Raw genomic sequence first — 23019 nt, 5'->3', positions numbered from 1 at the left:
TGTGAGTGGAAAGAAGGTTTGCAAGAAGAAAGGATCAGCCAAAAAAGTAAGTCACATTACCTTTTTATTAACTGTCATAAAGAGCAAGGCATTGGTATGTTAATGGTGCAACATTCACCCTCTTACATCTAAAGTATAATTTCCTGTTCTCAGTTATTTTGAATACAGAAATGCACTAAAATAATATACCGTCAAGATGCTTCAAATGCTGTTTTGTCAATTTAGAAGCAACATACAGTGTGTGAATCCTTCTTTTTTACATTTGATCTCAGATTTTTTTTACATTTCTTATCCACACTGATCTAACCCCGAACAGGACTGCTCTTTGGTTGGTTGGTGTGTTGGTTGGTGGAGGCAGCAGCAGCAAGGATGTGCAGTGTCGATGGATTGCGTCGAGCTGAGCTGGAGTGCAGCGTCCTGGAGGAGGACTGGCAGAGAGGACAGAGCTACACGGCTCAGTGGCACAGCCTCACCCCTGTTCCGGAGCACCAGCACGGGTCAGTGACAGCCGGTGTCCTCCACGTCAACAGACTATTTGATATCTGTAAATCAAGCAACGGTGTTAATGTAGTGATAGCACCAAACTGTGACTAATGGGATGAGACTCAACAATTAACCATCTCAAAGAAGTTACATTTTGTTGCTTGAAACTACCCAACAGAACATAGAGTAGTTAGAGTTAGTACACATGCAGCTTTACTATTAAATCCCAAAGCATGATATATAATAATAAAAACACTGATGACCCTCTTCCAGGCTGACAGTGATGGATCCCGAGCGCTCAGCCCAGCACTGGGAGGCCAGGAGGCTCCTCCAGCGATTCCTCTCAGGAGCCATCAGCAAGAATTGCCCACATCCGAAAACAACCAGACGTGCCCATCAGTCCATCTCCGACCCCTCGGCCACGGTGCCGAAGGTGCAGCGAGGCTCAGTTCATTTCCAGAAAGACGTGGGCAGTGTGAGCATGAGACCGAAGAATAGTGTGGTAGAGACCAGAGAGAGGAAGACCGTGGTGAAGATAGCAAAGATGTCGCGTTTCCTGGGCTGAAACTTTTGTTTGTGGTAAAGATGCTACTCACCATTATATCCCAAGCACATTTGTAGTTTTCTTTGCAGCTTAGTTGATTTTTATTGTTTGTGTTTGCAATAAAACTAAATTCTTGTTCAAAATTAATTTGCCGTCTTGACTGATAGTTCCCGTACAAAAACAATTTTCCTTTTCATTTGCATATGGGAAATTTTCATGGCTTTTAGAATAACATTTGTATCCAAAAACCAGAAACACTGAATGTTTGCAGACTCAGTTTATGCCAAAGAGAATTAAGTATGCTTTGCATTAACACTCTCCTGGAAATGAAAAACTCTCGACCTCATTTACTCAGTCTGACTCTCATTGTAATCTCCAAATACCCTAATTTTAACTTCATCAGCTGGCAGAATTCCATATCCCAAATAACTTGTCTCCCTTGGACACTGTGATGTTTTGGATGTCTGAAGAGGGTCATTGTGTGTGTGTGCGTGTGTGTGTGTGTGTGTGTGTGTGTGTGTGTGTGTGTGTACTTGTTTGGGATTCTGGTTCAGCTGCCAGGGATGAGCGAGGTGTTAAGAGACTCCTGGGGAGAATACGTTTGATTACTACATGGCTGCGGTCCACTTTGGTTCAGCTGCTGCTTTGGGATGCTCTGGGAATAGACTGGGAAATTAATTCAATCAGGGGATGGAGCTCACTGTTTTGTCAGCTGGCCGCTGTAGTGAGTGGTAGAAAGCCACTTTAATGGTGCAAATAAAATGATAAATAAGATCGGTGCCAAAAGATAACACTGATCATCCACAGCAAAGTGAAGTATGTTGATTGAGACATTCTTAGTCTGCTTAGTAAACTTATACACTTACCATTTTTCATCTTTCAACCACTCGGAAAGATGGAAGAATGGCTGGTGGAGTTAGACCTCTGAACGGGGTTGCCTGAGACAAACCTGGCCTTTTGTTTGTGTGTTAAAGGCACTGTAGGATGATTTTGGAGATATGGAGGGCCTCTGAGAGGTTGGTGGAAGACCTGAAAGCCATGCGAGGAGTCCATTAGTGAGTGCAGTGTTGGTGGAAGCCCCCTGATCTGATGGTATCAGTGCCTCGGGGCGGGGAGCGTGAACAGAACAAATGCTATCAGGCAGCAACAAGGGCCCGAAAAAAAACAGGATCGCTATCTCTGCCCATGAAACTCAAGAGTAGCCCAAAGCACGGACACACACATAATGACACGGACGCACCCACATATACAGGTATATAAGGTGGCGGACGGGATAGCAGTGCACCTGAAGGTGAACCACTAAACAGAGGTGTTTGGTAGAGTCACAGAGAAAACAAGAGGATGGAAGAAAAGAAAGAGAATGGAGTAGCGGCCATGGCAGCCTGCTACCAGAGATTTGATCCGGCAGCGTACCTGCAGTATAACTACACTCCACCACGGGCTGATTTTGAAAGAAAGGACAGCATTGTGCCGTGGAAGCTGGCGTGTCTGCATAGAGCCTTCAATGAAGGTAAGATTAGATTTAATTAGAAAACACTCCACACAGATATAAAATCTAGTATGTTAATCTTTAATGTTATTCATGTATTTCAAATTGTTCATTGGTTTAATGTCAAACAAATAGTATGACTTCTATAAGAGGCAAATGTTCCCCGATGCTGAATGTTGCCCACATTAAGAGATAAAAGCTTTGATTTCTTCCTATTAAACTCCCTGGATCCCTTTCTCTATTGCAACAACATATTCTCTAGAGGTAAAACATAATTATTCTGACCTCTATTTCCCTTTGCAATTTGTTTTTCTATAATTTTCCAAGCATTCAAATGTCAGGTGCAATAGTGGACATAAATGCAGCAACTTAAGATCAAATGTTCATAATATTGTCAAGATATTGGATCAGGAGCCACATTTAAATCAAGCCATTTGACCTCTACATTCGCTCCTCCTCAGAGACTCACATCTATTTTCTCTCTTGTTTCCAGGAGATGTGAGCGGTGAGCTGCTGGTGGACATTGGGTCGGGCCCCACCCTGTACCAGGTGCTGAGCGGCTGTGAGATTTTCGACAAGGTGCTGCTCACAGACTTCCTGGAGGTCAACAGGCAGGAGCTGAGGCACTGGCTCCAGGACGAGGGCGGCTGCAACCTGGACTGGACGCCCTACCTGCAGCACGTCTGCAAGCTGGAGGGGAGACGGTACGACCGGGTTGCTTTAAACTCTGTCTGAAGACGAGAGATATCTTGAAATGCAAGTCCCTCAGTTCTCTGCGTCTCTGTAATTACGGTTGGACTAGAATTATCAGGAAATGACTTAAATAGACATTAAAGAGCATTTATACCTTTTTACTTCACATAGATTAAAAGCATTCTGCAGCTCCTTTCTTCCTTTTGTCTTTCCTCGCAGTAACATTTCCTCCTCATAATTGGTTTCACAATCCCAAGAATTAATCAGTCATCTTCTTTAAAGTGTCATAAGTTATTGTTACATTCTCACCGAGCAATGACTCATCCTCGCACTGCGCCTGCTGTGACAATTAGAAAAGTGCCTCGATTTGTAAAGTCAGTCTGATAAGAAGGCGTACAAAGATATAAGACCTAAACTAATGTGTGTGGACGGAGTCATACTATCAGCTTTGTTTTGTGAAGCTAAATGCTAAATGCAGGTTCAAGGAACTTCCGCGTTGGTTTCATGGAAGCTCCGTTCACTGTTTTATACTGTCAATGCACGAAACACAAGAGTACTGTTGAGGCTGATGGAAAATTCCGGCAGCAGATTTATGGCAATCAGTCCAACACGGCTGATATTTGACTCGAACACACAACAAAGTCTGTAGCATACATTACTTAGAAACCATGAGTGCCAATACCTAATTTCATTCCAAGTCATCAGGTACATGTTGAGAAACTTCACTGATTACACGAAAGCTGAACTGCTGATAGCCGTTGATGAAGAGTCAGGGATTGATCCTCGGTGTATGTAAAACAATTCGTGGCAGTTGATCCTGTCGTTGTCATTGCCATTCTAGCTTTGCCCCTAGTACTGCCTATTAACACCTTCATCACTGTCTGATTGCTTCTATGTCATCACACTGTATGAGATGTGTTGAAAATGCTGCAGAACTATTGCAGTTTAATTCTGTGTTAACCATTTGGTGATTGATGGACATCGTCTCTACCAGGACCTCAGACTGGACAAAGAAAGCAGCCAAGCTACGCCAGGTCGTCACGGACATCCTCCCCATCGACGTGCACCGCCCTCAGCCTCTGGCCCGTGACGCCCTTCCTTCAGCAGGGGCCGACTGCCTTGTGTCCTGCTTCTGTCTGGAGAGCGTCAGCCCAGACTTGGCCGCCTTCACCAGGGCCCTGGGCCACATCGGGAGGCTCCTGCGCCCCAGTGGCCACCTCCTGCTCATCGGAGCCCTGGGGGAGAGCTACTATTTTGGGGGACCTGGGGTAAAGATCCCTGTGGTCCCGCTGAATGAAGCGCAGGTTTGTGATAGTTTGAAGGAGAGCGGCTACACACTGATCAGGCTGGAGGTTTACACGCTGCCTCAGGACATGAGGGTGGGGGTGGATGATGTCACTGGGGTGTTTTTTGCAAAGGCAAGAAAGGATTAAGTGGGAGTAAAAGGGGATTAATGTTGAAAGTGAAGAACTATCCATCTAGATAAAGATATTACAGATGAAGCTGAGGTGAATACATGGTTTAGCACACTAACAATTCTTGGTAGAGCTTTTATTATTTCATTTCATCATTACTTATATAATTGGTGATGCTGATTATATTAATACACACACACATTAGGTCGCTAAAATGCTAAGACATAAACCTGTCGATGGAATATTTTTGTTTTCTTCCATCTTTGTGATTGTCTTTCCTGGGGGCGAGTACATTTGTGAGGCCCCCCTCAGTTTCCAGAGACGCTCTCAGTGTTAGAAATGTAATCACACATTGCCTCCTGCAGTTCAAACACAGCAACTACAGCACCAAGAATGTTATGCTTCAATTTCTGTCTGCAGCATATCGTATGATAACCCAACACCTTGCTTTTCAATCTGTTTATAGACAGTATATTTTGATATATACCATATACTTCTGTTCAATTAACTGTTGTTCAATTAAAAAGCTGATGTAGGTTGTGATAATGTGAATAAAGAATCAACTCTAAAAGAATGATTATATCCATTTTTTTTTTATTTCAGACTGACAACATTATGTTGATGTAAACATATTGTTGATATTGTAATAATAAGATGAAGGCGAGGAGGCAACTCAAGTCATTGTTTTAATGACCTGCAACCTGACTGAAAGTAAATGACTTGAGATTAAATCTGAACTTGGAAGTTTAAGACACATGACTTCACTGCACTTAATACATGATGAGGTTAATGATTTGTTTGTGTTCATTTAAGGTTTTAAGTGTTTTAGTCTGGCGTTCAGTTTTAAAGTAATAGGTTGGGAATATTTCTTGCCTGAGAAGGAACTAACCCAAAATAAGCTTTTGTGAAGTTGTTTCTTTTTTTATTGCATTTATTTAACTGAATATAATTTTTTCTAATATAAATTCAGTTCATTGTCATTATTTTTTAAGTTAGGTTAGATAAATTGGCCAATAATATCAAGAGAGGTACAGGTAACACTCCAGTATAAATTAAGTTAAGTTTTGACTATTGGAGCTGTGTGTGGAGCAGTGTGTGTGCCGTTTTTTCAGTTTTATGTTATGTTTGTATTCAACTCAGCACCTGTCCTTTTTTGGCTGAATGTGGGTGTACAGTCTATTTCTGTACAGTTCATGTTAATATTTCCAGTATTATCCATTTTCATGTTGTTTTACATGATCACGTTAGCAACAGTGGCGTGCACAGACTTTTTGAAGGGCAGGGGCGAAAAGAAGGGCACTTTAGCGTGCGTTTTGGCTCCCAAGGGCACTTTAGCGCGTGTTTTGGCTCCCAAGAGGGCACTTTAGCACATGTTTTGGCTCCCAAGAGGGCAGTTTATCATGTTTTAACCAGCCATGGGGGCAGTTTAGTGTGTTTTGCCAACCAAGAGGGCACTTTGGCACGCTTTTTTGGCTCCCAAGAGGGCACTTTAGAGCACATTTTGGCTCCCAGGAGGGCACTTTAGCGCACATTTTGGCTCCCAGGAGGGCACTTTGGCGCGCGTTTGTCAACAACTGGGCCATGAGGGGGGGCGACTGCTTTCTAATCTTGAAGGATACTAAATGTTTAAAAAACTGCCTCCGGGGACATCCAAAAAGCATAAACATAAATCACTGGAGTTTCAAAATGTGTTTAGGTCTTCTTTCATTTGCCGTATTCAAACACATCATCCTACACTTTGTCACACAAGCATTAACACCAACAGCCCGTAATAATTGTTTTATTAGCAACAGACACAAAACATCATTTATATACAAGGCCTAGAATGAACCTTCATGCTCCTCGGGTATATTGTTCTTGTAAAAATAGGTATTATCTCAGTTTCGCACCTATCATCTTGTCAACCCAAACAGACCGTATCTGCTAATAGCTGTGTTACAAAAAAACCCATAATATCATAGCAGAGAAACTGTCCGGCATTATTATGATTAGTTGGATTAGTCTGATATGATTTAATCGGGTCCGCCGTGGCTGCGCCCAAATCATCTGTAATCATCTGTAATAATCTGTAATCCATCCTCGTTTGATTTCCTTGACCTTGCAGGCAAATGTCTACAAGTGTGAGGAAAGCCAACTGAACGTAAAAGCCCTATAACAGTGTACCGTAAATCACCATATGGTTGTATATCGTGTAATGTAGTATATCATATAATAAAACGACCCCTATTAAACTATAAAATTATTTACTTGTACAATGTAGTGTGATGTACATCCATTTTACAAATTGCACGACTATTTACTTCCTGTGAATTCGAACTCAGTAATGTTGCATTCGCCTACAGTATTAGAGATATGTGTTTTTTCATCCTAAAGTTAGTTAACAGTTGTATATTTTACAATTCTTACTGTTGTTGTATTGTTTATACATGCCAGAAAATGCAAAATACCGAAGGAGGGCAGCAGACATGGATTCATCCAGTTTTGTTAAAACGACATGAAATTGTCCAATGTCATGTCGCTGGTTACAAAAAATAAAACTTTATGTGTCATTGCAAGTTAGCCTGCATACGAGATGATGGCCACTGACCCAGATGGTGCACTATCCCTACATCTAGGCGCAGATTAGCCAGTCAACTAGCCTAGCTGGCAACTTAAATGAAAATGGAAATCACCGTCAAGCTGATGAGCTATGAAGTTAATCTTATTAAATGACTCCTTCAACCACCAGTATTTGGGACGTTTGGTCCAATAACATTTAGAAAGTGTGAAAGAGCTGCAAGACTAAATCATATTATCTCTATTCAAGTTAGCCTGCTCAGTCGTTTTTTGTGAGCATGCTTTAGGCCGCAAAAGAAAGATACAGATAATTTTATCGCCCGGAAGTCGAACCATTCTGACTTCATGCGCCACTGAGCAGCTTTCTTAGGAATTAACGGGGCTCCACCTCCAGAGCTGCATCCAGGTTTTTGTGTAACGTCCTTGGTAAAGAGCTATGAAACCTGACTTTAGCTCTAAAAATCAGGCTAACATTGGTTCTACACTGAGCGTCCAGCTAATGCCGCTAATGGTTATCTAAGACACTGAGGTGATTCTCAAAATTATTTAGAAATACTTTATACAGAAACAAACTGTAAATACTGTTAACAATGTACAAAGCTAACTTTCACAGGTAAAGTAGAGTGCTGTAGGGATGATGCATTTTGGTAGGTTAACCCGGAAGTTAGCATCACCCTGGTTCTCTCTTTAAAAAAGCCTGTAGGAATACTTCATTGGATTTTGGACTGCTGCAGAAAATAAAGTCTGTGGCAAACACAAATTTATGATACACGTTTTTTTAAGGTACTTCATATATGAACATCACATTTGTGATTTTCAAAGCGTAAATTAAATCAGTAGAAGTAAAAAGCTAATGTCAGGGTAAAGACAGACTACATTGTGGTTGCATGACTGAAATGTCACCACTGCTAAGCACGTTTCTACACAATTACTTGCAGTGATTTCTCTCAATTGATCAATCTACAAGTTGTAAACTAAAGTTAACTTGTAAAGACGGACTAGAACCTTCTGCAGTCTCATTTAGCCACATGTTAGCAAGACAAGACAAGTCAGTGCTTTTTAATACATATGTGGGACATCTAATGCTGCATTTTATGTTGCTCAAAACATGTAATTATCTTAACCACCATACTATTCTCATTAATTTAACCGAAAACCTCAGTGACTTTGAGATGATGGAACTGGAAGACGAAAAATGCTAAATGAGTTCCAGGTTTTAGCACTCATCACTGTTGGAGGTACAATACCGTAAAGTTGATGGGATGTAAACAGAGGTGTAGTTTGTTACCGATCTACGTCACACTACATGATGAAAGTAGAGATTTTCAACCTCATCAGGTCCGTCGAATATTTTAATTCACTTTGACCATCACACTACAGATAAAATTGAATGTTACATGTTTGTAAAATATGCATTATAAGGTATATAGATGAGCTGTGTGCATCGTCTGCGCTCTTGAGAGGTGTGTTTCAGCACCAGTTTCTCAAAGCAACATGCCCTGTACATCATCTGAGTATAGGTGATTTTAAAATTCTTCACATGTGGATATAGTTTTCAGGAAAAACTACCCAAGGAGCAAGTCTCAGAATTCTGTTGAATCCTGTTGAAAACAAAAAAAAAATCAGATTTAGTTGTTTGAGACAATGCCTCAGTTCATAGCACTTCTCACAGTTCTTGTGCAGTGTCCTTGGCTGATGAGAATTAAAAGCCCTGGTTTCCTCAACCGACCCGAGACGTGATCTCCTTCGTAAGTCTCAGGTTAAACTTTTCCTCACACCCTCTCATTAATATTCCGACCTTCCCCAAACCCATCTGGTTTCCTCTCTCACTTTTTTCCACATTCAAGTCTTTTGCCGCATGCATGCACACACTCACAGACCAAAATAACACACACTCATACCCATGCACGCACACGTATGGTCCGTATGTGTGCTACGCAAGTCTTTTCCTCACAAACGCTCCGTGTCCATCTGAGTCCTCTTCGTTTGTCATTCCCCCTTTCCTTCCTCTCTTTCTTTGGCCTCCTCCCCGCCTCCCTGGTGCCGGCTGATACTGGACCTTCCTGTCAAACTGTCCGATAGAGCACACTGATCCCTGAGTGGTTCACTTTCTTCTCTTGGATCTGACGAGAAAGGGATTTCGAAGGGTTTAATCGATGTGCGGTACAAATACCAGGATAAAATGGAAAAAATGACATAATCTAAAAGACCTGTCTGACCTACCCATAGCTGATTCTGTCTGCCGGCTCTCCACGCGTTCCTCCTCTTCCTCCTCAGAAGAGGGCTCCTCTTTGTCCACAGAAGACATGTCTAGGGAGGCCAGGTGTGCCTGGGCCATCCTCTGGACGGCTGAAAATACATAATTCCAGTCATTTTAAAACATGGGCTCTATTTTAATGCATGTCTCATACCTCGGTGCAACCAAAACAAACAAAGTGCTGGTTCTTGGCTGGTGCTAGCCTTCGTTTAGAGTTGGTTCAAACTTGCAAACCTTTTAAGAACCGGTTTGCTTTTTCCGTGGGTCTGACAGTCACATCATTCATTCACTGTGTACGTCTCCAATTTTCCTAGTATTGCTAGGAACAACTACAGCGGGTTACCTCAACTCTTTCCAATGTTGCTCCTAGCTTTGCAGGACTACATTGGCATCCAATCATGACTGTTCCTGACAACAGTTACTTAAATTTGGCAGCCATACTGAAAATCTTGTTTATTCTCTGTGGATAAATCAGAACTTGCTACACTAGCTCTTGTTTTTAAAAATGGAAGTGATAAGTAGTTTTAGTTGGTCCTTGGTCTCAATGATGCCGCCCCAAGCCCCTGACATTTGTGAATCTTGTTTTCTAGAGCCTGCAATGGCTGCAACGTAACCCTTGGACGCAACTGCGCCCGCAAAGTACACAATTAAATGTCTGTGTGGTAAGTGCTGAACTGTGAAAAGGATCCCTCCAGAGATAGACCTCTTTGATTCTGTGTAGGAACTTTTTTGTTAATGTAACAGAAATGACTGTTGTGTCACTCTCCTCAAGCCACCAGACTCCATTGACAAAAACAGCAATGTTACCTTGCAGATCATCATAGAAAACAGTTCATTCTAATTCGACAGAAACTAAATCTCACCAATAGCGTCCTGGTTAATCAGCAATCTCCAGCTCTGGTTTGGTGGCAATGAACATGTTCTGGCTCAACATTCAGCTGTTCCTCACTGCTGGTTCAGATGCCTGACCTCTCGCTCCTCTTTCACAGTGTTTACTAGCTTGTTGAAAACATTTTGGAATCTCCCGAGATTGGGGATGTGTTGCAGGAAGATGATGGTGGAAACTAGAATTGGGGAGTTGGAGAGAGGAGTTTGGGATTTACCTCGAGGAACCGCCAATGTCACGGCTGACTAACTGATTTTGACAATCTAGATGAGGCAACCGCAACTCACGCTGCGAAGTTCCAGAACAAGACTTCTCCTTGAACAAGAAATGTGTTTCTGGTTACAAAAATGATATTTTTCTTTATCAAAAGGTCTATCTCACCAGGAATAGTTTCCATAATGTTGCCAGACGCTTACAATCTGTATGTCAGCTCGTCAGTGGCAAAAACAAGCACTTTCAGTGGACATCATTTTGGCTTACGAGGATTACGTAGCAGCCGTGTTGTAGCTGCCAGCTGAGCTGATCTACTGGACCAATTTCCAAACTTTTGGTAAGCGTGAATCATTTACACACCGAAACATAAATAGGGACTAGGTTCACAAAAAAAACAGAACTCCCCTTTAAGGACTACACTTGTACATCACTGCTGCAAGGAGGGAAACTGGAATTCTTAATAGTCAGACATTTTTTTCATCTTGTATAGATGGTGTTTATGTAATAAATGTATGAGCACAGGTTTGTAACGTATCACCAATACGTTTACAGAAAAACACTGTCGACATTTGGAGCAGATGTAGAACAGATTGAAGGGTCAAACTCACAATTCTCCCCCCCCCCCCCAAAAAAAGAAGATGAATAAAATGTATTATAAACATATTCATATCAAATATTAATGTTTCTGTGTGTTGATATTTGTGTGTATCTGAGTCTGTGTGTATGTGTGAGACCATGTTGCAGCTGTGTGCCCATCCTATAATCCAGGATGATCCAGAACAGACCCACAGCTGTCTCTGCTCCTAATCTCACATAATACACACACACACACACACACACACACACACACACACACACACACACACATGCAGTGAGACACACATTTCTCACTATGGTTTTTGGATAGGCACGTATTCCAAACAAATATAGACCACAAGCCCGCTGTCTTGTGTTGTGTTGTCTCCTTAAACACAACATACACGTAAAACACGTTGATAACAGCGCTTGTACCTTTAAGTGAGGGCGGCTGATAGGTTGACGCTTGAACCAGTTTGGCTTTCAAGGCTCCATTTTCTCCGAGAACCCACTGCAGAAATAAAAACATCCAAATCCTGGTTTATAGATAACAGTGTCATATACAGGACACATTATGTTTGTGTTACATCAGTGGAGTTCTAAATCATGCATGGTGTATACAACCACCTTATCAGTGCTTTTCCTTCGTCAGTTATTATACTGTCACCTGAACCTGTACCCGCTTCCTTGTTCCTTGTTCCTTGTTCCTGTTATTTGACCTGTTGCCTGTCCCTCTCCTGTCTGCCAGTCGTGCCCCGTATGAACTGTTTGAGTACATTTCCAACTAAAAGCTGTATGCCTTGTTTGTGTGTTTGCCCACATTTGCCTGTTGCATTTGCCTACTAAGTCAGTCAAAGAACTGAGTTTCTGTTGTGCACCCACCCACCTGCACCCGCGGAGTACACTGTTACCTCCTATGCAAATCTGCAACATTTCACAGAAATGCTTTCTACAACCCACAGACCGCTCCACTAAACATACAGTAGAGTTTGATCGCAAAATTAGTCAAGAATACAAGAAATTCACCCCCCTCACTATGTGTGTCTGTATCTACACCTCCTCTAAAATCGTTGATATTTGATGCAAATGTTGAGTGAGTCCAGTCAGATTTTTTTGAATGGAAGTCCAGAACATTGCAAATGAGCTGATCTACCTTTTGAGGGCCAGGTTCTTCCTCTGGTGATGGAGGGTCTGTCAATCTGAAGAGCGTGGCTGGTGTCGGCCTCCGACGTCGAATCTTGGCAAAGACAGAACGACAGAAATGTCTTGTGTCAAACCAACAAGGAACAATATGTGATGCTGATTCTTGGAAAATTGCTTCTGCAGATGATTTTTTATTTTTTTTTCTTGGAAAACAATGCTATGAGAAAATGCATATTGTCAACACTGAAAGGACTGCTGTCCTGGCAAGTCCTGGACGAGGACTACATGTTGTCATAATGGCAGCTGGATGATTTAAGATTTGCTTGCTATTTTACTGCATGTTTCGAACACTTGGCCAAAATCATCTAGGCTTTAACTACTTACGTTCGGGTTTGATTTAAATCCTCTTGCACACACTGCCAATAACCCTCTTGCCTTCACAGATTGGTTGCAGAGGTCATAAACATTTTATAAACCAATCTCCGACAATAACTGCAGCTATTGTTTCGACCGATATGCGATTCTGGTGCTCTTGTTAGACACTCAGGTTGTGAACTCTGGGCTCGGAAACAGATATTCTCCATCTGTATCACTGTTGACGCCTCATGTTTGTGTATTCTGTGCGAAGCACAGTGAGTCATAGCAACCAACAGTTATGCAACTGATATGCAACATACTGAAATGCAACTTTTAAATCCGGAATCTGTTTCAGTCTAATACACGAAGGCTGTTACATAACACCACTTTACAATAACATGGAACATACAATCAAATTATTTAGTTATTCAGTCTAAATTGTTTTCCCTTTCATTGCATTAAAGCACATTTTGAGTTAATGGTGCTTTATATGAGTATTTCCATTTCACACCTCTACACAAGACAGCGCCTCACTCTTGAGGAGGAGGTCCCAGAACACAGATGTTCTGCTCGAGGCGTATCGGACAATGGCAAGCTGCTGAACGTAAACAAAACCTTCGTCACAATCGGAGAAGCATTTATTTGCATTGATTAATCAGAGCGTTCACAATGCACACAAATTCAGTAGGGAGAAGTGTGTCTGCTTCCTTTCATTACCATCATGGACAGCGTCACACCCACACACACACACACACAAACACCGCTAAACTATTTGTTCTAATTTCAACACTTAACAGCGCAAGCGCCCACGTACTTGTTGGGCTGAGATTGATTATATGCCAAAAATATGAAGACACTAAAAATTATCAAACCACATGCCAGCATTGTCAGGAAAGAACCCAGTGACCTGACCGCTCTCTCTCTCTCTCTCTCTCTTTTCATGATTAAACTTTTATGAAACTTAAGCATTTGCCAGTAACTCTAATGGGAAAAAGAAGAAGAACAGAATATCTAACGTTAAATATTGCACAAAATGTATTTACAGATTTAGATAATGACAAGATAGGTGCCAGTCCCAATCTGAGATGAGAATACAATTGAGATCAGCCCTGCTGAGATATTTCAGATAGAAATATTGTACTTTATACTGCACTACATTTATCTCACATCTACAGTTACTTCTAACTGTTTAAAATGAGATCGTCAATACAAAGCAAAATTCAAATAAACTGAAAAAGTCTATACATCAGCTCCACCTCAACTTACTAAGAAGCCCAGCTGCCAGGATAAAATGTCCTGGTTAATTATGTTAATGTCAAACATAAAGTACTCCTCACACCCTGTAGTGGCATATTTTTCTGCACACTGATTACTTTTACTTTTGACACATTTTGTTTCCAAAATGTTTTTCCTGGAAGTATTATTTTTCACCTATTTCCATGGTCCAAGCTTCACCAACCTTCGAATATTCATAGTGAAATAATAAACAATAACAAAACACTTTATCCTGCATCACAATAGCAGAAAGTGTTATGAAATAAACAACAGATTCATCGCTCTTTCTCTCTTTTGTAATGGTGTTATGGCAAAAATACGAGCAGCTGCCAAGCCAATCGCAGCGGAGAGCGTAGGCCTGAAACGTGTGGGCAGCTTCAGCTCTGGAGTAACTCTCACACTGCCCCTCCTTCACTCTGTGTGCCGGGTTCATACATATTCATCATTCAGACTCTACAATCAGACATGGCGGCGTTGTGGGGGAACAAATTTCAATATGAATTACGAGGCGTCCGATTAGAGGTCAGAAATGTGTCAACATGAAAATATGATTGCAACAGACTGGAGAGGCTTTCACGCACACTGACAGACACACACACACACACACACTTCGAGCGGGAGTAACGGCAGTCACACAACAGGTGACGCACCTGTCTGAGAGGCTTTTTCAGACAGCGTGACCTTTTCTGAATGTTTTGTTAACACTGGTGCCGGAAGGTCGAGCGACTACAGGGACAATTCCTCGCATCCTTGTTGTGCACATCTGAAAATGCCTGTAAACACCTGTGGCAGCTCAGTGGAGCTGCACTGCAGGACTGATTTGACTTGTAACTGCTTTGTTTTACATTTCCCAACATTTAGCTCACTGTTAGTTGATTCATTTGCCTGGTTGTTTGTAGAAAATGTGTAATTTTACCACACTAGATTCTTCTTTTTGGATTGGCCAAATAGGACCACATAACTGTATCATGTAAGTGTATGTGAGCAGCATGTAACTTACTGGATTGTAGAATTTGGCTTCTATTGGTGTTGGGTTTCAATGTCTGCTGTATCATTTCTTGCTCGCGGTTGGAGTAAGGGTTGCCAATGGCTCTCTCAGCAAAGCGTTACATTGTTTTTTGTAAATGTTCCAACGTTTATTGAACCAGTCATCCCGATTTGCAAGACATATTTTTCTGATCCTAGCCAATACTGTTTCAATAATACAAGACAGCACACAAGTATTTAATGAGACCTGCCTTTGAGACACATTTTGGAAAAGAAATATATATATATATATATAATGGAGACTGCTTTACAGAATTTGAGGGAGTTTACAATTGGCCTCTACTCTACGGACCAAATCTGTACAGAAGTGTTCAAACTCTCACCACCCAACTGTCACCATGGTGTGTTTTAAAAAACATTTAAACACAGCTGAAGCTCACTGAAAAAACTGCATTATTTATGAATTAATGTTATCGTTATGGGTGCATTATCTGTGCAGATTTGACACCACCGTGTTGTTGTGACTTTTAATTTAATGCAGCGTAAATGAAGTAAGGTGACCATTATAAATGTGTTTTTTTTTTTGATTGAGTGCTCTGAGTCAATAAATATCTAACATATCCTTTGTTTGAACTACTTACAGGAGGTGAGCCTCCAATATAGACTTCGTTGAAACCACAAAAACGTGATTTTATGTGTCTATGTAATACCTCGTAGCGCAAATCACATGTTTTCCACGACTGGGTGGTCACGTCATATGGCAACCAGAACTGCACTTCCACAGAAACTGTTACTACTTCAGTTTAGTGCTCCAGTAGTAAATCTCTAATCCCCCACCTCATTTTGGTTAGGTAGGAGGGACCTTGATGGTTACCTAACGTTCAATGCATTAATCCTGATCTGTATGATGATGGCACTGGGTGGGCACACACTGTCCCAAAGAGCCCTTCAAGCAGAAATCAGCCATCCACTTAACAATTATGAATATGCAGTGGCTGCATCAAATCCCTTACTGTGTTTATGCAGCGCTTTCGATATGTCCTGTCAGTAATCCTGTGTCTGAGCTTGATTTGATGCTCAAGGAAAGATAAATGAAACCCAGTATTGCCGTTTGACCTTTTGTTTTCAAGGGAACGTTTTCTAAAAATAGATTAGAGTTGATTGAAGGGCATCACGTCTGATTTCAATCGTCAACCAGGCAGCTTGACTGCAAGTACAATCTCGCTGTAGCGTCGCAGAGATGGGATGGGACGGTGGAAACTTGCTACTGGAGTAACTGTGTCTTCCTCTTTAACATTCTCGACCGGTCACTGTATTTCAAAGACTGTATTTTCTGTCAACCTTTACTTCATCAGGAAAATGCCACCGAGATTTGTTTGCGTAAAAATCTCCCAATATTCTGACAGAAATCAATAAATCAGATGCTCTGAGAAGAAAACATCCGGTGTCTACTGGCTGCCGCAGACCTCAAATAAGTCCAATAGTTTAACTTTGATTAATGAAATGTTTAGACAGCCTATTGTGTCTGCTTGTCTGACACATGAGGTAGTTTGATATTGTTAGCGATGACTGCTGCTAACTCAGTAGCACGAAGCACCCGCCAAGCTAGAGCAATAAAAAGACTGTGCTTTGTTCGATTTTGCTACTTTTTATACAATTGTGGCATCTTACAGAGTTGTTTACTCATGAGTTTATTAGACTGCACAAGCTGAGAGAGCTTGGTGAATGCAGCAAACCAGTCGAATATTTCTTCCTGCTCGCCCGTGGCAGTGTGTTTGTCATGGGTTTTGGAGGAGTGGTTTTGGAAGGAGGCTTTAAGCTCCTTTGAGGGGGATTTTGGGTGGGGTTTTTTTTTTAAGTTTAGGTTACTGTCAAAATGTGGCTTGCTCTCTTGCCAAAACCAGCTTTCAGGAATCTCTGTTTCAATGGACGAGACGGTCGGGAACATAAAAACACATACAGACAGAAAACACCAAAAACCGAAGAGCAAAGCACATTTTTAAGGAGTGGATCAAAGTCAAAGAAGGAAAGTGAAATTGGAAACATGGGACATCCCATGGAAGCTGCCTCTAATTATTTAAATATCTTATCATAAGATTATTTCTTTGAGTTTCTGTGCCGAGGGTACAGAACACCCAAAAGCCCCTTTTCTAATTTCCTGCCTGGGTATTTGGGACAGAGAGCTTAAAGAACATACAGTAAAGAATACTGTGTGGAACTAATCTGAATGATAGAAGAGTGAAGATTATTTGTACATACATATACACAAGAACAAATGTACCGACCAGAGCAGAGGGATGTTCTCTCCCTGTGCTGACCATGTGGAGTTCAGAGCTCTTGGCTGCCCTGTAGTGAAAATGTGTTTCTTCGCATTAGCTGTCCTTGCCCTCGATTCGGGCCTCAGTCTTCCACAGCTAATCTCTTTGGTTTTTAATCAGTCATCTCCTCGGCTGATGATATTTTTTTTTTTCTCCTGCCTTTTCTTACATGCCCTCTGTCGGTTATCTTCCTCTTTATTTCCCCCCTCTTGTCCTTGTCCACTCGGCACCCGTTCGCTCCCTCCCACACTTTCGTCTTATCTCACTATACCTGTCTCTTTTTCCGTGGCTCCGCTCGCCATTTAAATGCTAATGTTATGTATGTGTTTTGGAAACGCTGTAAACAACGAGCTTGGCCGACCCTCACACAAGGGATGATCGGATGAGGACACACACAGGTTTCTGTCGCCGTGAGTGCGGAAAAAGGGAGAGCAGGGTCAGCCTTTCTCGATAACCTTGACCAAACCTCACAGGGCTTAATGAGGAGGCTACTAAAGTGACAGTGGCCTCGATGAACAGCAACTTTGCACAGTGTCTTGAGCAGCCGTGCTTGGATAAATAATTCATTAGCCAAATCCTCAGATTACAGGACAGGTGGCGGGTGACAAGTGCGCTTGCGAAAGCAAAATCTCCAGTCTGGTTTGGAAAAATCACCTACTGTCAAAGTCCTTTGCATGAGAACCAATTCTCAGAAGGAACTGCAATGTACTAGGCAGGGGCGGTTCTAGGGGGGGCCAACAGGGGCCAGTGCCCCCGTAACTCTGAGTCTGGACCCCCCTGTGGCCCCCCTGACAGGGAGTCTGCATTAATAATACAATGACAGATTTCTTGCAATGATTTTGTTCTGAAGGGAAAAGCAGAAATAAAGTGTCTCAGCACTTAACTACCCAATCAAAATTGCTGAAATTGTATACACTGCGTTGTCTCAATGAGGGATTTATCCTTTTTTCCGGGTTGTTTGTGCCCCAACAAAAAAGCCGGCCCCAACCTGGCCCCCCTATTAAAACTGGTCTAGAACCGCCACTGGTACTAGGGTCAGTTATTGAGGAGGGTTGCAGCAAGTACAGGGAAAATGACACTTCAGTGATCTTCACAATGCCAGTGATTCCTTACTGTGCAAAAAGGGTACTGAGCACATTAAACCTTTGGTCGGGGGCGGGGCACAGGAACTTGCCTGAACCTAACCAAGTAGTTTTCCTGCCTAAACCCAACCAGGTAGTTTTAATTTCTAAGCCTAACCAAACTACAGCTGTACAACAAAAGTCTGGTATGTGTTTCGCAATGACACAATGGCCATGTTGTCTCAAGGAACAGTGATATGTCATTTTGCAAGACACCGACAATCAATCTTTTCCAGTCGTTTAGCTTCCGTTTCAAAGCCTTAAATACCCTCAAATATCCCTATTTTCTACTTGTTTCAGCTGTTATGTTATCATCTGGGTCATGTGAATGCTTCCCATTGGTTGTTTCTACTATACAGGTGAGGTCACACTCACGCTATTGTGTGGGGGACTGATGAAGACCTAGTGGTTGGAACATTTCTAATGAGTTACCTACTTTAATATAGGCCTTCCTCCCTCATCAGAAACATGTTCTTATATTTGGAGTGCAGTCGAGTCTCATTCCACATGACAAGCAGTTTTATTAATCTCCAGGGTGGTAGCCTGCACAGGGATGGTGAGCTGGAAAATAAGAAAGTGTGAGAAAAAAAATAGGGGTAGAGGGGTTCTCATGCAGGCTGCCAAAATTCAGGATTATAAAAAAAAAAACTTATTTTGCAGCTGAATGGCTGTTAATCCCCTCAACTGGATTGCTGGTATGTTCAGCACTTAGGAAATTTCTCAAGCCCTCCAGATGCAACAGGTGATCCTATAAGCATCCCATGGCCAATGCAACACCAGGGTCACTTTTGGTGGCTATAGGAAGACGTATCATAAGGCATATTATGACTTAAGAACCTTGTAAGCTACTGCGTGCTCAACCAGGGAATCCTGCTGCTTTGATTCCATCATTTCCATGAGGGAAGATTTGCAGTAATCTCACTGGGTCCTGAGTGTTTTTATGGAGTGTCTGAGGACAGCCTCAGTTGTGAGTATTTACTGTTTGCGATTTATGTTGGAAAGGGTTTTATTTTTGTTATTATGGAAGTAGTGAGCTGCAGCAGTAATGTGAACCTTTCCCAAATTTGTTTTAGAGAGAATATCTAACTTAACAGATCAGTGAGAGCTGATCTGACCCAAATCGTGCGGAGAAGTGTTTCAGAAGTAATGAGCTGGGATCTGACTTGAAATTAGACACATGGGGGGGGGGGGGGGGGGGTTGCTTCAAAAAGCAAATGATGGGTTAGAAGGGGTAAAGAAAGTAGTGCAAAGCCTTTGAGACTGCAAGCCGGGCTGTAAACAACAGATGTGTGAGAAATATTTGAGCTGGACATTATTGATTTATTCGTGCATTCCAGGCTGAAACAAGCTGTCCGAGCTGATCACCCCATGAAATCCCATAAAATCTTGTGCTGGGAAGAGGATTCTGAATATTGCACCTGCTTTGACAGCAGCCTTCCATTAAGACATAATGTCTTGTTTTTTTTTTTCCATAAAGCAGAAGGTATCGATCAACCTAAGCAGCGTTTTGGCTGGGAGGAGTGCATCTAAAAGTTATCTCAGTGTGACCTCGATGCATCCATACTGCACAGGCAAACAATATTCCTGTTCACACTGCACTATTTCACCAACATAATATCTACACCACCAGGTCAGCATGTTTCACCTGCGTTCGCTTTGGGAAGGGTTCAGCACAAGCTACACACAGCAGAGTGCAAAGCTTAATTTGTTTTTACATAATTCGCTCGCCCACCTTCTTCTAACATATGACTAACGGTGTGACCTTCTATATTTTGATCCACAGATGTGGTAAGGCTATTACTACTCAGGCACATAATCACATGTTTTAATATTACTAACAGTGCTTTATCCCTTACTTCCTCCTCCTCCTCCTCCTCCTCCTCCTGCACTTCACACTTTCTGAAGGGCGGAGAGATGCCTCATCACTTTTTAAGGGCTCCAAAATACTGAAGCTGCACAGCTCAGCTTAATCCCAGGGCTGCTGCGACCGCCCTCAGAGAAATACCCGGTGTCAAAAAAAAAACAAAAAAACAGCAGACTTCTGCAAAATCGTGCTAGACTGGTTATGTAACCGTCTGTCAACCCTCGGCGACAAGGCCACAATGGAGGGCAGGTACATCAAAAGTTAAGAGGAAGGCACGTTTCAGATTTTGTGATTCATGCTCCTTCCCAGTCCTGAGATCATTTATATCAAACCTGACAAAAAGCACTTGGATGTCACAGTCTGAAAAAGTGATGTTCATGAGATCAGATGTTCGATTTTGGACTCCACACATGTTTTGGTACATGACCCAAGTTTGACCTCATTCCTCCACACATGCACCCAGCACCACCACCATCATCCACATCATCATCATCATCATCATCCATATAGGCTACACACTTTCACTCCCTCACCATCTCCACCTGTCGCGGGTCCAGCTGGGTGGGCACGGTGGAAGGCACGGAGAACTGGATCTTCCTCCTCGCCTCCTTCTCTGCCTCCGTGTCGGGGTCCATGGCATCCAGCCCGTCTCCTCCGCGGCCAGAGAGGTGTTAAGTCCAGGTGGGGGGGCCGGCTCCGATCGGACTACCTGACTCAAACTGTATGACTCTGCGATGCAATTCAAGATGATTCAGCTGCTAGTGACCAGCAGCATCCCTCTGTCCCACCAGTCCTCCCGAGTTGCGTTTGACATCTGTGCGCGATCCCTCCTCTCTCACGCCTCTTTCTGCCTCCCTCCCTCCCACCCTCTCTCTCTCTCTCTCTCTCTCTCTCTCACACACACACACACACACACACAGAGACACACTCACACACAAACTGTCCGCTTATGTCTCTCTCTCCCACAGTGACTACACGGACCTGAGCTGTGGTGACGGTGATTAGAGAGAGAGAGAGAGAGAGAGAGAGAGAGAGAGAGAGAGAGAGAGAGAGAGAGAGAGAGGAGCGAAGGTGGGGAGAGCGCGCCGAAGCTTTAAGATGCTTTCACTTGCCGTCGGAAACTCTGCGGTTCAAAAGTGGCTCAGACAGAGTGCCACATTTCCCTCGAGAGGGGCTGAAAATACGACGTGTCTAAAAAAAAACTGTCGAGATGCCTTCAGTGTCACACAGGTTCAAAACCTCTTCCTTTGAATTATGTGAAATATCAATCAGGACAATTGTTGTATTAAAAGATTAAATGATGGCTGAAAATAATACTTAAAGGGCACCTACAACATTTTTACTCACTCAAATGGGTATACAGGTCTTGGGGAGGACTACTGCGTGGCCAATGTGGAGATAAAGTAGTATCAAGCCTTTTTTTGGCAGATGAAGCTGCATGTAATCTGATAAATCACCTCCAGTGATGTCACTCAGTGGCGATGTTGCATTGTGGGTAATGTAGGCGCCACATTCTGACTTCCTGTAACGCTACTGGACTCAAAACAAACAGCTTGATCAACTTTAATACAGAACTAAAGATATCATCCTTTTTTTTATTCAATGCATTCTTCTTCCTTTTAAAAATCTTGGGCCTACATTACCCACAATGCAACTTCGACACTGAATGACATCACTCGACAAAGTTTTTGTCGTAAGCCTTTTAAAAAAAACTGAATACAGACACAGAACAATTGGAGGCAATGTTGAGTCAAACCGTAATCACAACAGCACCTGCATTATCACTTTATTCAGTTAAACCTATAGAAGAGAAGGATTATTACAACTTTATGATGTTCGAGAAATTGCATGAAATATCATCATTATTTCACATTTTGAATTAACCTGTTTTTATTCCTGTAGATGTAAAATGACCAGAAATGCCTCTCCCAGTCCAGCCCAAAGTAAAATCTAAAGAAAAAAAAATGCAACTCCGTGACCTCAGAATACCCCTGCTTGAGAGTAACAGGGGCAAAAACTCATCATAGTTCTGTATTTCCTTATCAACGCTAACTTATCACATAAAATAGTCAAAAATGATTGTTTAGGTAGAAAAAATAGCCTGTTCAAACAGCAAAATACAAATACATAAATGATGATGATGATGATACGTCAATTATCTGGAGACTGGCATGTAAAGTGGCTCAGGAGAGAGGAGTAAGAGGAGAGAGTGGACTCTTATCTGTACAATTACACACTGGTGGTTGCAGGATCTAGGATGGGCATATAAACTCATATCTGCTCAAATGAGCTAAACACTTTTTGGGATAAAATTAATCATATACAGTTGTGTGTAATTTAGATTTGATATTGAACAAATATGTATATGCAGCTAACAATTTTTTGCACTTTGGATTGAGTGTATGTTTACTTTTTTTTGCCTTTTTTGATATTTCATATTTACATTTTTCTTTATGTTTGAACTGTGTTCTACTTTGAACTGCAACTCCTGCACAATGGATCAAATCAAGTTCTATCTCATTTTAGGAGAAATATCAAGAAACATCGTTGGTACCGTTTGCTGCTCTTTGATCATCTCATCAGAAGTTATCTGGATCTGAGTGGCGAGGTTAAAAACAAAACAGCAGTTGCAGCAGCCTCCTCCTGTTCTGCATCCCGGGTCATGAAATCACCTTCAGAACACACTTCAGCTGTCTCCCTTCAAGAGTTCAAAACATTGATTATAAAAAAAAGAAAACTGTGTGACCAAAGAAGAGGGCGTTTGCTATTCCTGAGCTGGACTTTGTATCATCTATCTTTCATCCATTGTCTATTTTTAAATGTGCTCCTTTTTTGACTTCCT

General features: G+C 42.1%; 2 protein-coding genes across 2 annotated transcripts; one reads left to right on the top strand and one right to left on the bottom strand.

Moving 5' to 3' along the window:
- Positions 1 to 2340: 2340 nt before the first annotated feature.
- pnmt (phenylethanolamine N-methyltransferase) lies at positions 2341 to 5083 on the top strand. The gene is made up of 3 exons (XM_030400807.1): positions 2341 to 2537; positions 3010 to 3220; positions 4204 to 5083. Exons 1-3 carry the CDS (start codon positions 2369 to 2371, stop codon positions 4640 to 4642), a joined length of 819 nt encoding a protein of 272 aa, XP_030256667.1. The 5' UTR covers positions 2341 to 2368; the 3' UTR covers positions 4643 to 5083.
- A 1305-nt stretch (positions 5084 to 6388) lies between these two features.
- Positions 6389 to 21190, bottom strand: LOC115571779 (protein phosphatase 1 regulatory subunit 1B-like). The gene is made up of 5 exons (XM_030401371.1): positions 20711 to 21190; positions 12266 to 12349; positions 11548 to 11623; positions 9404 to 9529; positions 6389 to 9303 (listed from the first exon to the last, which is right to left on the bottom strand). Exons 1-5 carry the CDS (start codon positions 20810 to 20812, stop codon positions 9170 to 9172), a joined length of 522 nt encoding a protein of 173 aa, XP_030257231.1. The 5' UTR covers positions 20813 to 21190; the 3' UTR covers positions 6389 to 9169.
- Between the last annotated feature and the right edge of the window lie 1829 nt (positions 21191 to 23019).

Source organism: Sparus aurata, chromosome 20 (assembly GCF_900880675.1).
Source record: "Sparus aurata chromosome 20, fSpaAur1.1, whole genome shotgun sequence".
In the NCBI taxonomy this organism is placed as follows: Eukaryota; Metazoa; Chordata; class Actinopteri; order Spariformes; family Sparidae; genus Sparus; species Sparus aurata.
This window is presented reverse-complemented; position numbering and strand designations above follow the sequence as displayed.

Bases quoted from the DNA above. Each gene is read 5' to 3' on its own strand.
- pnmt (XM_030400807.1), top strand. From the start codon at position 2,369: ATGGAAGAAAAGAAAGAGAATGGAGTAGCGGCCATGGCAGCCTGCTAC. The intron at 2,538-3,009 runs GTAAGATTAGAT...TCTTGTTTCCAG, and splicing joins GCATAGAGCCTTCAATGAAG to GAGATGTGAGCGGTGAGCTG. The intron at 3,221-4,203 runs GTACGACCGGGT...CGTCTCTACCAG, and splicing joins TGCAAGCTGGAGGGGAGACG to GACCTCAGACTGGACAAAGA.
- LOC115571779 (XM_030401371.1), bottom strand. From the start codon at position 20,812: ATGGACCCCGACACGGAGGCAGAGAAGGAGGCGAGGAGGAAGATCCAG. The intron at 12,350-20,710 runs GTGAGGGAGTGA...GTCTTTGCCAAG, and splicing joins ACCCGCGACAGGTGGAGATG to ATTCGACGTCGGAGGCCGAC. The intron at 11,624-12,265 runs GTAGATCAGCTC...TTATTTCTGCAG, and splicing joins AAGAACCTGGCCCTCAAAAG to TGGGTTCTCGGAGAAAATGG.